The 15,756-nt window shown below is 40.6% G+C and overlaps 1 protein-coding gene across 3 annotated transcripts in view; it reads right to left on the reverse strand.

Annotated features, from left to right (window-relative positions):
• LOC120518285 (tumor necrosis factor alpha-induced protein 2-like) overlaps positions 1-15,756 on the reverse strand; it is a 70,330-nt gene that overhangs the window by 24,353 nt on the left and 30,221 nt on the right. For all 3 annotated transcript variants that reach the window (XM_039740981.1, XM_039740979.1, XM_039740980.1), the window contains 5 exons: positions 14,593-14,751; positions 13,898-14,077; positions 12,924-13,557; positions 12,715-12,829; positions 704-826 (listed from right to left, as the gene is read on the reverse strand). In XM_039740981.1, coding sequence (XP_039596915.1) covers positions 704-826; positions 12,715-12,829; positions 12,924-13,557; positions 13,898-14,077; positions 14,593-14,751 — 1,211 coding nt within the window. The remainder of the gene's footprint in view (positions 1-703; positions 827-12,714; positions 12,830-12,923; positions 13,558-13,897; positions 14,078-14,592; positions 14,752-15,756) is intronic.

The following is a 15,756-nucleotide window of genomic DNA, read 5'->3' on the forward strand; positions in this document are numbered from 1 at the left end:
TTCCGTCCGTCCCAAGCACATCCTGCACAGCTGTGTGAGCCCCTCACTCACTCCTTTGCTGTATTCCCTCCCTTATGTTTCTCTACAGATGCTTCCCTCCATAGTGAGTCTGTCACTCCCTAATGGAGCTTTTTCTCACAGGCGCCACACCCAACAGCTGCTCTTCAGCTTTTGAAAGCTCCTGTCATTCTAAATCCCCCCAAGACAGTGGGACCACAAATTCCCAATGCATCTTTCCATTTTCTTATACAAAGGGAAACAAACCAAGGAGGACCAAGTGAGGGAGGGGGCCTGGAACTGCATTCTGGGGCTCCCTTTCACTTGGCGATTTTCATTCTTTCAGCAGATGTGGTTGGCATTCCTCTGTGCATACATCTGTCTGAAGAGAATTTAAAGCAACTGTTTTGTCTTCCTGCTGTGTCTAATGAGTGGAGGGAGTGGCAGTTCAGGCGACACAACACCACTACAATTATGCATTTATGTTCTCATTCATAGCAGAGAACACATTACCACTGCATTCTCCAGAACGAGAAAAGGAAGTCCAGCACTCAATAGGGGGAAATGAGACATGCTCACTCTCCATCTATAGGTTTGTTCTTATAAGTCATTTCTTATTTTGCATCTGAATTAAACAATCAAGTTACAATTTGTCATACTTCCTAGTGATAACACATTATATATAATAGAAACTTCTGTTGGATACCTGTATCACATCGTCAGCCATTGAAGTCTTATAATAGCCATTACTTTGCTGCGGAAAATCCTCCGAATTCCATCTTTTCAAGTAAACGTCCAGGGTGCTAGGCAAAGAACCTTTAATGCATTCCTGAAAGCAGAATAAGCAGCAATGTCAGTCCCCACTTGGGATTGTACGTTTCCCACAATGACAATGAAAGGTGAAACAGAATAAGGAAATTTAAAGTTTTTATATTGTATTCTAAAACAGTCAATCAAAACTCATGTCTTTTCTGAAACCATTTATTTTCATACAAGAATGTGAGGAAGTGAAACCTATTCTGGCAGCAGAAAGCACAAGGTAGGAACCAACCCTGGACAAGAGGCATTTTCATTTCAGAAAATACTCCCACATAAATGCTCACAGAAACTAGACAACAAGTAACCCAACCAGCACATGTTTAGGATGTGGGAGAGAAATGGACACCACAAGAGAAAACTGAAATGGATAGTGGAAGCATCTGCAAACTCTGCCTCAACAGTGCCTGATTATCTCATACTGTTTGCATTCATTTTAGGAGTAACACCTATTGTGATAGCCATGTCTGTCTGTCTGTCTTTGCACATGAAACAACTTGCACCCCAGCACCCCAGGCTGATTTATTTGAAATGTGGAAGGCATATTCTTCAAAGAAACTTGTCGAGACAGTTCAATGCACTCAAATATGGCACTTGGTGCCATGGCCGCACCTGCCAAGCTGTTTTGCCTGCTTATGGTAAAGTCATCCCTGATGGAGGATCGCAGGAATCATGGGAAAGAGGGGTCTTTTCATCGGATTGGATGGCCCAGCACTGTTTCAGCCGTGGAATGGCCAAATGGGGGAAGCAGCTTGATGGATGAGGTCTCCAGGACTCTAAAAATTTCCAAATCTTATTATGTGATATCATCTACTGTTAAATTCTGCTCCATACTTCTAAAATTTTTAATTTTTATGCTGTATTGAGGATTTGTTCTGTCCTGTGTATTGTATTGTATTGACCCCCTTCTTTTGACACCCACTGCATGCCTAGCCTACCTGGAAAGAGGTCTCTCTTTGAACTGCCTTTTCCAAGGTTTCTTCCATTTTTCCCTACAAGGTTTTTTTGGGAGTTTTCCTTGTCTTCTTAGAGAGTCAAGGCTGGGGGGCTGTCCAGATGCAGGGCCTGTTAAAGCCCATTGCGGCACTTCCTGTGTGATTTTGGGCTATACAAATATAAACTGTATTGTAGTATTGTATTGTAATGTTCATGGAGAAATCTCTCACAGACAACGCTCTACAAAGTTCTGAAATTTCAAAATCTCCCATTGATAACCATTTTGTGTGATTTCAACTACAAATTACTTTATTGTCTCAATTTTACCTTGAGTGCGGTTCCACCAACTTATTCATTTTTTACATGTACCTTTTTCTAATCTCAGATATCTGCTACTGATGTCAAGCAGATGACCCAAAACAAGTTAATGAAATGGCAGCAGACTGCGTGCGTGAGGTAGGTATTTGCTGTCACAGGCTGTTTCCACAAGCACAGGCAATCCTACATCTGCAAGTCCAGCTATGTGTGCGCGAAAACCTCTACATCAGCACAAACTGTTTGTGATTTATAAAGTCTTCCCAGCCGCTTGAGTGCAAATTGAAGAGAACCAGTACCTCAGCATCTCACACTCCCAATGCTTTACATCATAAGAGGAAAGTTAAATGACCTTCCTAACTGTAAAGTATACAATGGAAACAAGGAAAACATAAGGTTACCTAGATGTGAATGAAGCACCCTGTGGTGTGTCAGCTGTTAAGCACAGAGCAAATAAACATTTATCAGTATTAACTTTACACTAAACCAACCTCACGATTCAGTTATCTGAAGATTATGATCATTCATCTGATATTCATAATAGTCTATGCAATAAAGTTTGCTTTTCACTTTTGTTATTCCCTAGCATTTGTTATAACTGCATAGCTTGACATGTTCCATTTTGTTAAAATTACTATGACCAGATATGTTCAAACAAAGAAGGAATTAATTACATTTTTTTTTTTAATTTTAATTTATATTATGTTATTTGGCAATTGCAAATTGTCACTGTGTATGAACACAAGGTGTGTGTGTGTGTGTAAGTGACTGTGGTCCCTGTGATGGACTAGAATACTGTCCAGGCCTGACTGATTACACAGCTATTACCAGCGAGTTGTGACAAATTACATGACTCCATGATGACTTTCCAGCACAGTTTTACATTTGCAAAGTATCATGAGCTTGTTCCTTTTTCTGCCAGCCAATAAGAAGCTACCTGACAAAGTCAGTGCTGCATGGGTGCTTTACTGGAACAGCAAGCTCAGCCGCACACTCTGCCCTTTAGTGTTTATTTCCATTCTGTCATGGTACATAAAACATGAGATATCAGACAGATGGGCCTCTCTTCCGTTTTGCAAATTCCAAAACACCCACATTCCTTATTTGATGTATCTGCATTATATGCACTGTACTCCTGGGTGAGCGTTCATTTGTTCTCGGTTCTTGCACACACACTGAGCCCACCTGTATGTCTTAAGACAAAATCAAATCGGTTTTGATTTTGTCAGGGCGAATCGCAGGGGAGTTGGACTGAGTCACTGGGTGTGTCAGAACACATGAGTGAAAGTCGTGGAAACATGCTGCACAAATATGTCTTTTATTCTAACTGTTTGTATTGCATACATGGTTCTGAAAAGGTTTAATTACAAATTGAGTCAAGTGTTAAACACACTGGCCCAGTGTAAGTAAGTGCAGATGCTTGTGTAGAGGTGGGCTCCTGCCTTGTAACCAGCATTCCAAAGATCAGATGAATCAAAGTTTTTCTTCTTTGATCAATACTTGCTTTAAATATTAAAAAATAGGTAAAGTGAAGTTTTAAACAATTGTCTGGAGAAGATAAGAGTCTGGGTGTGCCTGCCCTGTACTCACTAGACTATACTATACACCTTGACTCACTCTGACTGTTAATAATAATTATTATAATAATTATTAAGCATTTAGTATACCCTTTGCCCACATCAATATGGCACCTATGATAAGAATACATTAAATTACTGCTCACTTATATTTTATTTCTACTGGTTAAGTGACTTGCATGTGAGGGCTGAACTCGCATTTTTACAGTTTAAAGTCCGATGGCCTACACTTCATCACAGAACCCATAAATAACAATCCAGGCCGCATACCATTAACAATACTGTATTCACATGTAGTGCTTCCTCAAAATTTTTAAAGGGCCATGAATTCATCAATTATTGTCCTGGGAAAGCATCTGCTACAGGAAGAACTGCGAAATGGCAAACAGGGACCGCAATCATGACATAATGCCTGGCAGATGTAAAATTAAAGCCAAAAATGCAAACAGGACCAATGAGAAAGGAGAGTTCAGCAGTGGAGGAACATTTTAGGTGTGGATCATCTAACAAACTTCACAGTTCTTATTTCTTAACAACCCCTGGACTGTCAGCAGAACAAGACCCTTTCACCAGTAGATAACAGATGCTGTGTTCACAGGCAATGGGAGTTGTTGAACATCTCTTTTATCCATTTATTTCTATTCATGCATTTTCAGTCTGCATTTTGGGGGAAACATTAGGTTGCTCAATCCATACAAAAAGCATTCCAAGATTTGCTCTAAAGTATTTTTCAGTAAAAATAAAAAGTACATGAACACACTAAGTGTGTGTCACATCACCCGATCACCCAGCCATTTTTAATAAGCTGTTATATTATTATAATAATAGCTGTTATATGCCCAGAGGGGACTGGGCGGTCTCTTGGTCTGGAACCCCTACAGATTTTATTTTTTTCTCCAGCTTTTGGAGTTTTTTGTTTTTCTGTCCACCCTGGCCATCGGACCTTACTCTTATTCTATGTTAATTAATGTTGACTTATGTTTATTTTTTATTGTGTCTTCTATTTTTCTATTCATTTTGTAAAGCACTTTGAGCTACATTTTTTTGTATGAATATGTGCTATATAAATAAATGTTGATTGATTGATTGATTGATTGATATTAACAATGGAGTGGTGGCTCCATGGCTAAGGATCTGAACTTGTACCTGGAAGGTTGCCAGTTCAAATCCCATTACTGCCAGAAGGGATCCTACTCTGTTGATCAAGGCCTTTAACCTGCCTCCAGGGACACTGTACAATGGCTGATCCTGTGCTCTGAACCCCAAAAGGTCATGCGAAAACATAATCTCCCTTCAGGATTGATAAACTATATAAAAAAATGCAGTGAGATGTCAGTGTTACATCACACCTCAGTAAATTCAGGTAACAAAATTATCTTGGAATTCTACTGTTGGTAACTACTATAATTGTGTTGCCCCTTTAGATATTTTCCATAGTAAATGAAAAAGACTGGTGTGAAGAGATGATATGGTAATGCTGGTATGGAGCAGAGTAGTTAAGAAATGAACAGAGGATGCTCTACATGAACTGAATTCTGACAGTGACATTTTCTAGCAATCAAAAAGGTTACACTGCCTTGATGCTGGACTCCAGATGGAGCCATATGAACCAGTTTTATCTTTGAATTTCAGAGGTAAGAAGGTTAGCAATAATCGATTAGTAAAGTATGATGATGACCATGGTGGAGTAGGATAGAGGTGGTCATCTTCAAGGACGCTTTAAATTCAGCTGTGGTGTGAGAGCAGACAGCTGGTAAAACAAATGCCAGGCTAATCCCAGAAGTGAATCAGAAGAATGAAGCAGACCAGACCAGAGTAAACAGTGAGTTGGGTTCAAAGATCAACCTAAAAGAACTGTGCTTAATGACATCTAGTCAAAGAGAGTTCCAAGATGACAAGCAAAGATGCACCTCAAGGGCATGTGGAGGCCCTTCTGATGGTGAGTAGGTTTGCTGATGTTTGTGAAGTGCAGGGACCTGATGTATAACTCCTTGAATAAAATTTACAATAAAAAATGTCATATGGACAAAACTAGAAAAGTGTGAACGCAAAAAAAGATTCAGATGCACTTCAGATGTTCTACGCACTTTACCTTTATAAATCCCAATCAATGTGCACACGCCTACAGCCCCACCCTGATTTCTCCCAGAATTACAGTGATCCCTTGCTGTATCGCGCTTTGACTTTCGCGATTTTGCTCTATCGCGGATTTTATATGTAAGCATATGTAAATGTATATTGCGGATTTTTTGCTGATTCGCGGATTTCTGCGGACAATGGGTCTTTTAATTTAAAGTACATGCTTCCTCAGTTTGTTTGCCCAGTTGATTTCATACAAGGGACGCTATTGGCGGATGGCTTAAAAGCTACCCAATCAGAGCACGTATTACATATTAACTAAAACTCCTCAATGCTATAAGATATGCCTCCTGCGCTTTGCTCGATTGTTTGCTTGTCTCTGCCTCTATCTCACCCTCTCTGACATTCTCTGCACCTGACGGAGGGGGTGTGAGCAGAGGTGCTGCTTGCACAGAAGCCGTTTGCCTAGTGGATACAGACGCTCCTCTAAGAAATGCCGCTTTATCGAGGTGCGTCCAAAAGCACACTTATTGATTTTTTGATTGTTTGCTTTAATCTCTCTCTCTCTCTCTCTCTCTCTCTCTCTCTCTCTCTCTCTCTCTCTGCGCTTGACGGAGGAGATGTGAGCAGAGGGGCTTTTTGCACAGAGGCTGTTTGCTTAGAAGATAGGGACGCTCCTGTAAAAAATGCTGAAAGGCTACCTTCGCATTGATCCCTTCATTGCCGCTGCTTTATCGCGGTGCTTGCATACTTAAAAACGCAACATCCCTATTGATTTTTCATTGTTTACTTTACTCTCTCTCTGACATTCTCCGCTCCTTACGCGCACTTTGAAGAGGAAGATATGTTTGCATACTTTTAATTGTGAGAAAGAACTGTCATATCTGTCTTGTCATGGAGCACAGTTTAAACTTTTGACTAAAGGGTGTTATTTCATGTCTAGAGGGCTCTAATAATGTTAAAAAACGTATTTAGAAGGTCGTAAACAGGTTTTCTATGCTCTAACTACGAAAAGATTAGATTTATAAATAAAGAATCCTACTTCGTGGAAATTCATTTATCTGTCTGGAGCGGATTAACCGCGATAAACAAGGGTTTACTGTATAACTGTGCGGAGAATATTTATAAACCGTGTGGGAGAGTTTCTAAGGGCTTAAAATATATAAAAATAATCCTACAAACATATGGTTTCTACTTCGCCGATTTACACCTATCGCGGGGTCTGGAACGCAACCCCCGCGATCGAGGAGGGATTACTGTACACCTATTTGAATATGCAAATCAATATAAATAGCCCCTCCCGTTAAGTGTTTTCTTAAAAGACAATGGCAAAAGCATGTGTAAAAAAGAAGAATTTCAGTGAATGCAAAATGGAAGTCTGCTCAGTGAAGTGAAGGCAAGCAAAAACGTATTATTTGGTGGCTTAGGCAGTAGTACAAGCAAGAAAAGGAAACTGGAGTTGCACAGCGTGGTGAAGACACTCAAAAGTTCAAGTTTATAAAGTCGTACAGGGCCAAAATGAGAAAGAAGTGGTCAGATATCAAAGTCGACGTGAGAAGGCGAGTCACAGCCCACCTTCTAAGCATCAACACCACTGAAATTGGTAGTGGAGTTCTGAGGTTCACACCGCTTGAGCGGCGAGCTGCTGCAATTATTTGTGAAGCTCTTATAACTGACATTTTACCACCACCCAAACCTGAGAGTGGAGATCATTATAATGTCGCTCTTGTTCAGGCGAGGGGGGTGAGAAGCCAAGTCTTCAGCGGATATCTGCCGTCCTTCAAGTAATCGTGTTACATGGTTACATCATACAGATAACTTTTGACCAAAGAGGTAATATTTAATGTCTTATCGTACCAAGAAACCTGCCATCACACACAACACCATTTTCAAGTTTGTTCCCAACACTACTATTTCTCAGAATGAACGAATCACGAGTTGAGTCAGGCCATTTCGCCACAACTTTAACTCTTTGAGGGCTGCATATTTTTTCCAAAAAATATAGTTTCTGAAAAGCAATGGTTTCACACAGTAATCAACATAAAATGTCTGTCGCTGCATGCCAAGAATGTGCGGCAGGCATGCTGCCAGGCTGTCTTCGCGTGGCTGGGGCGGCAGCAGCAGCGGTCACGATCACAATGTATTGCAATCTGGTTTCTACCTCTTACCATTGTGAAGTGGCAGTCCTCCTGGCTAACAGTGTCGTGGGTGTGTCAGCTACATGAACCTGTTCAGCACCACGATTAGCTGGGGACCAGTCAGCTGAATCTGGAACCTCACATTTGTTTTCTATCATTTGTATCAAAATCGGAGTCCGGCAAGTCATAGTCCAGTTCAGAGATAACAGGCAAAACTTCATCCACAAAGTATTTTGCTTTATGCATTCTCTTTGATCTCTCGCCATTATGTCAGTGCCATTTTTGTGCCTTACTACTCATGGAAGCGCAGGAAATCTCAGTCAAACCAATGGAGCTGACTTTTCTTCTTGCAATGAGAGTCCAACTAAAACATAATGGTTGGTTTTGTCACAGTTTACAGTTGATTACCATCGTCAACTCCTCCTTTTAACAAAAGTTGACATCAGCCCTGAAAGAGTTAATGAGACACATTTTCGCATCACAGATATTTTGCACATTAATGGAGTGGAAATGCTTTCCATTTACATAAGCAAATTCATTCTCTGAAGGCATCTTTACAGCAACGTCGGTGCAGTTGACCACTCTGATTACATTTGGAAAACCAAGCATTGCTGCAAATTGTGCTTTGATGTTTGCCCGTTAAACCACAGGATAAGGAAATCTTATATATCTGGATGACAAGTAGATAATACCAATCCCATGCAGCTAGCATGGCATGACTCAGTGATGACTGAGAAATACCCAATCGGCCAGCCAGTTCACACTGAAAAGCTGCTGTGCCTAAAAACCTGAGGGTGGACAGAACTTGCAAAAGAACAGGTAGAGCACAATTCTTCAAATTCTGCCTTTGTAAATCCAGCTCCAGTTCAGCACACAACTCTAATAGCATAGCACTTGAAAATCGAAATCAACTTAGAAGCCAGTCATTATCACTAGACAAGAAATCAGTATGATCTCTAAATCTGTGCTCTCTTCTAATTCTTCCATTGCAACATCTTCTATCAACGCTAAAGCAGCCATGGTAGTTGGAACAGTTTGGCCATTCCATGCACCATTATACAAGGTGGTCCAGATCTAATTATGCAGACCCAGATCGTCTGGATGACTTTAATTTAGATAGATAGATAGATACTTTATTAATCCCAAGGGGAAATTCACATAATCCAGTAGCAGTATACTGATACAAAGAAACAATATTAAATTAAATAGTAATAAAAATGAAAAAAAATTAAAATAAAATTAATGTTCGCATATGCGGGGACGATTACAGTTCGGCACGAAAACAATTCTTCATGTCGCCAGTTCGTATACTTCTCGATGGTCCAGGATTTTTTGGGTGATTTTCTATGTAATAAACTTAATAAGTTATAGCGTAATGAAAATTGCATAATTAGATCTGGACCACCCTATATTGTCACATATTGATTACAATCTAGTGCTTTAAATTTGCAATTAATTTTGGTGCATTTGATAAGTCCATGTCATGGAAATGATTGTGAAAAAAGGAAGGGAAAACACAGAAGCAGTAGCACTGCTTTGATGCTGGGTGCTGTCCGCTTACAAACCAGGGCAGAGATGTGCCTACGCATGGTCTAAGGCTTCCATAAAAATGTGCATGGCATTAAGCCAAGTTTAGTTATTATAAATCTCGACGTGCGTATGGAAACGGGTGTACACGACATTTTTGTGCATACACACTATTTATACATGAGACTCCAGGAGTTGTGTCTATGAAATATGTGACTCAGTGTGAGGATGCAGATATTGGCAAGATATTAGCCAATCAAACTGCCAACAGATGCCATAGAAAAGTGGGTTTAGGACCAAACATCCAAACATGCTACCCTGAAATTTCAGCATTGTGACTCTGAGTGAACCTATTAACCCCCTGGAACTACAGTAATATATTAGAAATATCTATACAAATCTGATATTATATATACAAATATAATTAAAAATATGAACAGCCTGGCAGTCTATTCATTCACTCAATGACATATCAAATGACCTGAGATGTACACCAAGAACATCAGAAAGAGAATCACTCGTGTAGGATTCTTTCACATTATAGTCCACAGGCACAGTTACAAAGTCTATGTAGCCCGAGTGTCATGACTTGTAGTTTAGTTTTGATTTTTTACTTTTTCCTTGACCTCTAAAAATAATTGAAACACTTCTGGGATTTTAGTGGTCTAGGAATCTGCTCATCACATAGGATTTTAAATGTGATGAATTTGAATGGTGTGTAAAAGTAAATGCATTCTCTCACTTCACCATCTTGTCTTCATTGTAGGCACCCATAGTTTGGGACACATTCACATGTGTATGGTTTCTGGTCATAATTGAATACTTAGTGTTTTTTGTTTGAGCATGTAAAGTGATATCTGGTTCTGAACTATTTTCTCCCCCTCGACTAAGATTTACACTTAACGTTCTGGTTTTGGCTCTGCTCATTATTTTTGGCTTCAGACATTCTTGCTAAGATTCTCTACTTATGGTTTTTGTCTCAATTCCTATGCTGTGCTACTAAATCTTGTCTTACCTGTTTTGACCTTGTCTAGTTATTTTTTACAATTCATCTTTGGATTCGATTTCTTGTGTGCAATTAGTACACCAAGAATGTGTATGTTGACAAGAGCTTTCAAAAGATATGGGAATACAAAGAACCCATAAAGTTAAGCAGCTTGGCAGTTGATCTGTTGTGCCATCTAAGCTGAGACACCACAATGACCAATGAAAAATGTTGCTGATTTGTGTATCTCTCGCATTATGTCTGAGGGCTCTTTGACCAAAAGGCTGAAGATCCATTAAATAAGAACGGCTAATGTTATACCAGGCTTTCTCAATATGGCTGACTTCCTCAGCAATGACTTTTTGGTACATGATTTCCAGTTTTTTTTAGCTAATGGAGGGGAACACTGCTTTGATCTGAACTCTCTTGTGTGTCATGCTGCTCTCTCTTTCTCTCTAGATTTGTTAAGATTGGTTCTTTAACCTTAGATTTTGACTAATCTGTATTTAGGATGTGTGCCAGATGGTAAGAATCATTATTAATTTGAGCCCATAGTTGGACTTGCCTTCCAGTTGTTATTTCCACTGTCTGACACTGTTATAACAGACCAAAATTAAAATTCCTATCCCCACAAAGACGCAGCATTGATTGCTATATATAATTATAATTACATAATTGCAGAGTGAAACTAAATCTCTTTCAGGCTTCAACATGCTGAATCAGTCTATCTGGAAGGTAATGGATCAAAAAGGATAGAAGCTGTCAGGGATGCCTGGGGCGACGACCCGGCCGGGACGCATTGGAGGACTGGAAGAGGGCGTGCGCCCATTTCAGACCACGTGGGGGCAGCTGAACTGGTACCTTTGGGGGCCACGGGTACAGAGCTTTGAAGCTCCACCCTGTAGGGGCCCGTGGTCACCACAAGGGGGGCCCCCATGCCTTTGGAGCCCTGGACCTCAGCACTTCTGACACACCAGGAAGTGCTGGGGGGAAGAGGAGCAGGGACACCTGGAGCGCTTCCGGGGATACAGCCGGCACTTCCGCCACACTGAGGCGTGTCGGCAGGAGATTGCCGGGAAGCACCTGGAGCACATCCGGGTGTGGATAAAAGGGGCCACCTCCCTTCATTCAGGGCGAGAGTCGGGAGTGGAGTGGACTGAGCTTGCTGGAGGAGGCAAGGAGGCGGCCTGAAGAGGAGAGTGAAGGCATTGTGTGGCCAGGACTTTTGGGACTTGTGGGGTTTGTGTGGTACTTAAGGACTTGTATATAGTGTAAATAAATGTGTGTTGGGTGAAATGTACGTGTCTGTCTGTCTGTGTCCAGGCCAGCATCCACAAGGTGAAGGGCAAAATAAGTCGGCAACAAAATGATTTTCAGAAAGGCAATCAAGTCAAAGTCCATCCATTATCCAACCTGCTATATCCTAACTACAGGGGCACAGGGGTCTGCTGGAGCCAATCCCAGGCACAAGGCAGGAAACAAACCCCAGGCAGGGCACATACACACACACACAGCAGGGACAATTTTAGAATCGCCAATGCACCTAACCTACCTGTCTTTGGACATTGGGAGGAAACCGGAGTACATGGAGGAAACCCATGAAGACACGGAGAGAACATGCAAACTCCACACAGGGAGGACCCAGGAAGCGAACCCAAGTCCCATAACTGTGAGGCAGCATTGCTACCCACTGTGCCACCGTGCCGCCCCAATCAAGTCAAAGTCATTCTGTAAAACATGGTTATTTGTAAATCCTTAAAGGTGTCTTCGAAAGGTCTATGGTTGATTCTGTAGTTGGGTATGGAATCTGGAAAAGTGCATCATAATTAAATGGACTTGAAACTAGCAATGCAAAAAGCAGACGAACACTTGTGTGAACAATTTTGTTTGTCTGTAGTGGGAGGACCCAAGTGGTCTTGTCTGTCAGGTTTTTAGATAGCCCAACATCTGTCGTCTCATAGGGGATTACTGTTTCTCTCCTGAATCTGCATCTCACTCAGGTTTTATTTCCATTCCCTAATGACTGTTACCTGTCTTGTTACATTTGCTATGTCTTAATTATTCATTTTATGCTTAATTGATGTGTTATTGTATGTGCTGTTTTGGTATTTTGTGGTTTTAATGTTGCTCTGAGCCACCACCGTAAAACATGCTCTATAAAAACAAACTGTTGAGTGTGTGTCTAAAAGTGCCAGATTAAACCGTAATATTGTAAATTGACTCCTTTATTTTTAAATTAAACCTTTATTTTTTAGAAAATGTGTGCAATGCCAATCTTTCTACATGCTTTATGTTTCTTGAAACGTCCCTGGTGTAGATCACTCACGCACAGGCACTTCCTCACCTTTCTGGCTGCAATGAACTCTTTTTCTAGGTAGTGCAGTCTCTCGTCAGGGATGAGACTTTTCAATGAGAGCTGGTTGATGTGCCTTTCCAGTTTCTTGTCTTTTAACACATCACTGTAAAAACACAATTTCATCAGATTGTTTATGTATATATATATATATATAGGATGTCACAGTTATCAGTATAACAAAAGAAAAATTTGCTTACTTGGGATAGTAATTACAGAGCCAGCAGAGCAGGTATGTGCAGTCTTCCGAGTCCAAATCAGTCGTAATCTGATGCTGAACATACAAGGAAAATTCTTTGTGGTACAGCCTAGCATAGAAATTGCAAATATCATAGCTTGCTGGGTAGCAGTCTTTGACATTGTCCACAACTGAAATCAGGTCCTCTTTAATTCGCATTCCCATCCTGAAAAGGTTCCTTTGGAAACAGGAGGACAGCTGCTCATCACCAGGTACATCTCTCAAGTTTTCCATTCTGGCCTTAGTGGCTTCCTTCAAAATGTTATCGTGTTTCTTCCTCCATTCTTTGGGCCTTGTTGTTTGAATCTTTGGATTTTTATTTTTTTCCTCTAGGTATAGTTCATCCTGCTTCTCTTCCTGCCCAATAGCACTGACAGCTGACCTCAGGCCCAAAAGGTCCTCTTTTGAAAGGGTAACAGCATTCTTGGCAACCTTAAAGATGATCTCAGCAAGCTGTTTGTAGCGTTGATCAAGTTCATCCTTTTCTTCCTGTGTTGTCTCACTGTTGCTATCATATAGTCTCTGCTGTTCATTAATCAGCAGCCGACTGGCTTGTGACAGCCTCCTTTGCTCCAAGTATTCCTGAAAGGTCTCAACTGCAGCCAATAAAGAAAAAAGATACTTTAGAAAGAATGATTATCATCTCTCTGCTAAGAAGCTTCCAGTTAGGACAAGCAATTGATGATGTATCACAAAATTAAATAATATGATAATCTGGGACAAGGTGTCAGTGTGCTAGCATTAAGCTTCAAGCATTTCTCTACTGGATACTGTCACATTTTATTGATGGTATGAGCAGTACAAAACATTTATGGATAAATGCACCCTGTACCCTGTGCTGAAACATTCTTCTGTATAGATAGGTAAATGAAGCAACACATTCTTCTTGCTTTGCTTCTTATGAAACTTCTAATATGGCCACTTTGAGATTCTTACCTGAGAATGAGTGGGCTGGTAGGTCTGGCTCTGGGGCGCTTTCCATCACTTTGTCTAAGTGATTATGATTGAACACAGGGATTTTCTTGAGGGCATCTCTAAAACTGAACCTTCCAAAGCCTCCCTTCTTCAGAGGAGACCACTGATCTGAACTTTTTGCTTCAGGACTGCCGGCCTCATCTGACCAAAAACATAAAAGGGGACTGTTACTGAGATGATAAACACAAGTGGCGGGATAAATTATTCAATGCTTACTGGCCAACCGCTATGTGGGACTTTAAATGAAACCCACAAAAACCACAACTATGCTTTCAAAATTAGATTGGCCACTTCCACTGCTTCTAGATTGTCCTGCTGACATGTTCTCATCCTGAGATTTGATGGAATTTCCCATTTATTTTGGAAATGAAAAATAGGAATTGTAGCCAAGCTCTGAAGAAATGTATTCTTTAAACATTTGTGTTTTTGCAGCATATTTCAACTCTCCAGAGCCTCAGCTCCTAAAGTTTCTTCAGCTATCTGATGTATTTCTAACTCTTTGACCCTCTGGTCATTATTCATAGAGAGGTCTGTTTTAGCAGAGCAGTTCTTCTAAAGTTCATTAACACTAAAAAAATGCTCATACAGCCAAAATGTCTGTCCTTACTTGCCTTGGTGTTTACAAGAAATTCAATATTTTATGCTGTCTGGCTTACCTGAGATTGAGTTATTCATAAACTGCACCGCAAATTCCTCCTCTGAATTTTTTTTATTTGATGGACTTTTGCCAAGAACGCCGATCATACTCAGCCTTTTAAGCCCTCCTCTCTTCAATGTAGAAAGCATATCTCGGTGTTTTACTTCTGACGGTGTACCTTTAGATGAATCATAGCCATTATCAGTAAAAAAATAAAAATACTTCATTAAAATGCAGATTGCAATTTCTGAAATGACACTTTCTTTACATGGTAAGCTAAGCTAGACAAAGGACCATCAACTTTACTGATTAATTCCGCGGCCAGTTCCATAACAGCTATAGCCTTAGGTGACTTTATATTACATGGCTTATTGACCTCATGCTTCATAATACTGGCTTGCTTATTTGGTGTGTCTCTCTTCCACAATCACAATGCGTTTACTTTTATAGATTCATCTCATCTCCTCCTTTTCGATGTTTCTACCAGTGCAAGTCCCCTTTAAGACATGGATGCTCTTGGCACATAACGTTCTTATTTTTCAGAGCTTGTGTTTTCAGTTTATCCATATTAAAACCTGTTTAATCCAATTGCAGTATCACATAGTAAAATAATGGGCCCTTGGCAGAAAAGAAATCCTGGATTAGGCATCAACCAATCACAGAACTCATTCACGCACACTACCATACTTATTCACACTGTTCCAGTTTAGTATCAGCATTTAAACCAACACACATATATATCTTCATTCAACGTCTACAGACCACTGGTTCTTATGTCTCACATCATGAAGACCTTCAATAGGCAGGTCCTGGACTAAATGAGTCCTCTTGTGAAAGACCACTTGGACCCATTGCAGTTTGCCAATTGGACATAGATTGGAGTGTTGTGGAACAGCGGGTCCATGGCTCTGAAATTAGTGTCCGACTTTAAATAAATAATCTCACCCTGGGAAGGTGCAGGCTCCAGTCGGGCGCAGGTATACGTGAGTGCACTTCGCTCCGCAGTTAACTGAAGTACTGGCTGACTATGCCGCATACACATGTGGAGGCGGACAGATCAGACAGACTCCTCAATGATGCCACAGAGGATGCAGCTCCTCACACTTGCACCCAATTAGGAAGATGGGGATAAAGGATCTTACATGGGATGAAAAGGGGAGAAATAGCAAGAGAACTGAATGGA

This window comes from Polypterus senegalus, chromosome 18 (genome assembly GCF_016835505.1).
Source record: "Polypterus senegalus isolate Bchr_013 chromosome 18, ASM1683550v1, whole genome shotgun sequence".
NCBI lineage: Eukaryota > Metazoa > Chordata > Cladistia > Polypteriformes > Polypteridae > Polypterus > Polypterus senegalus.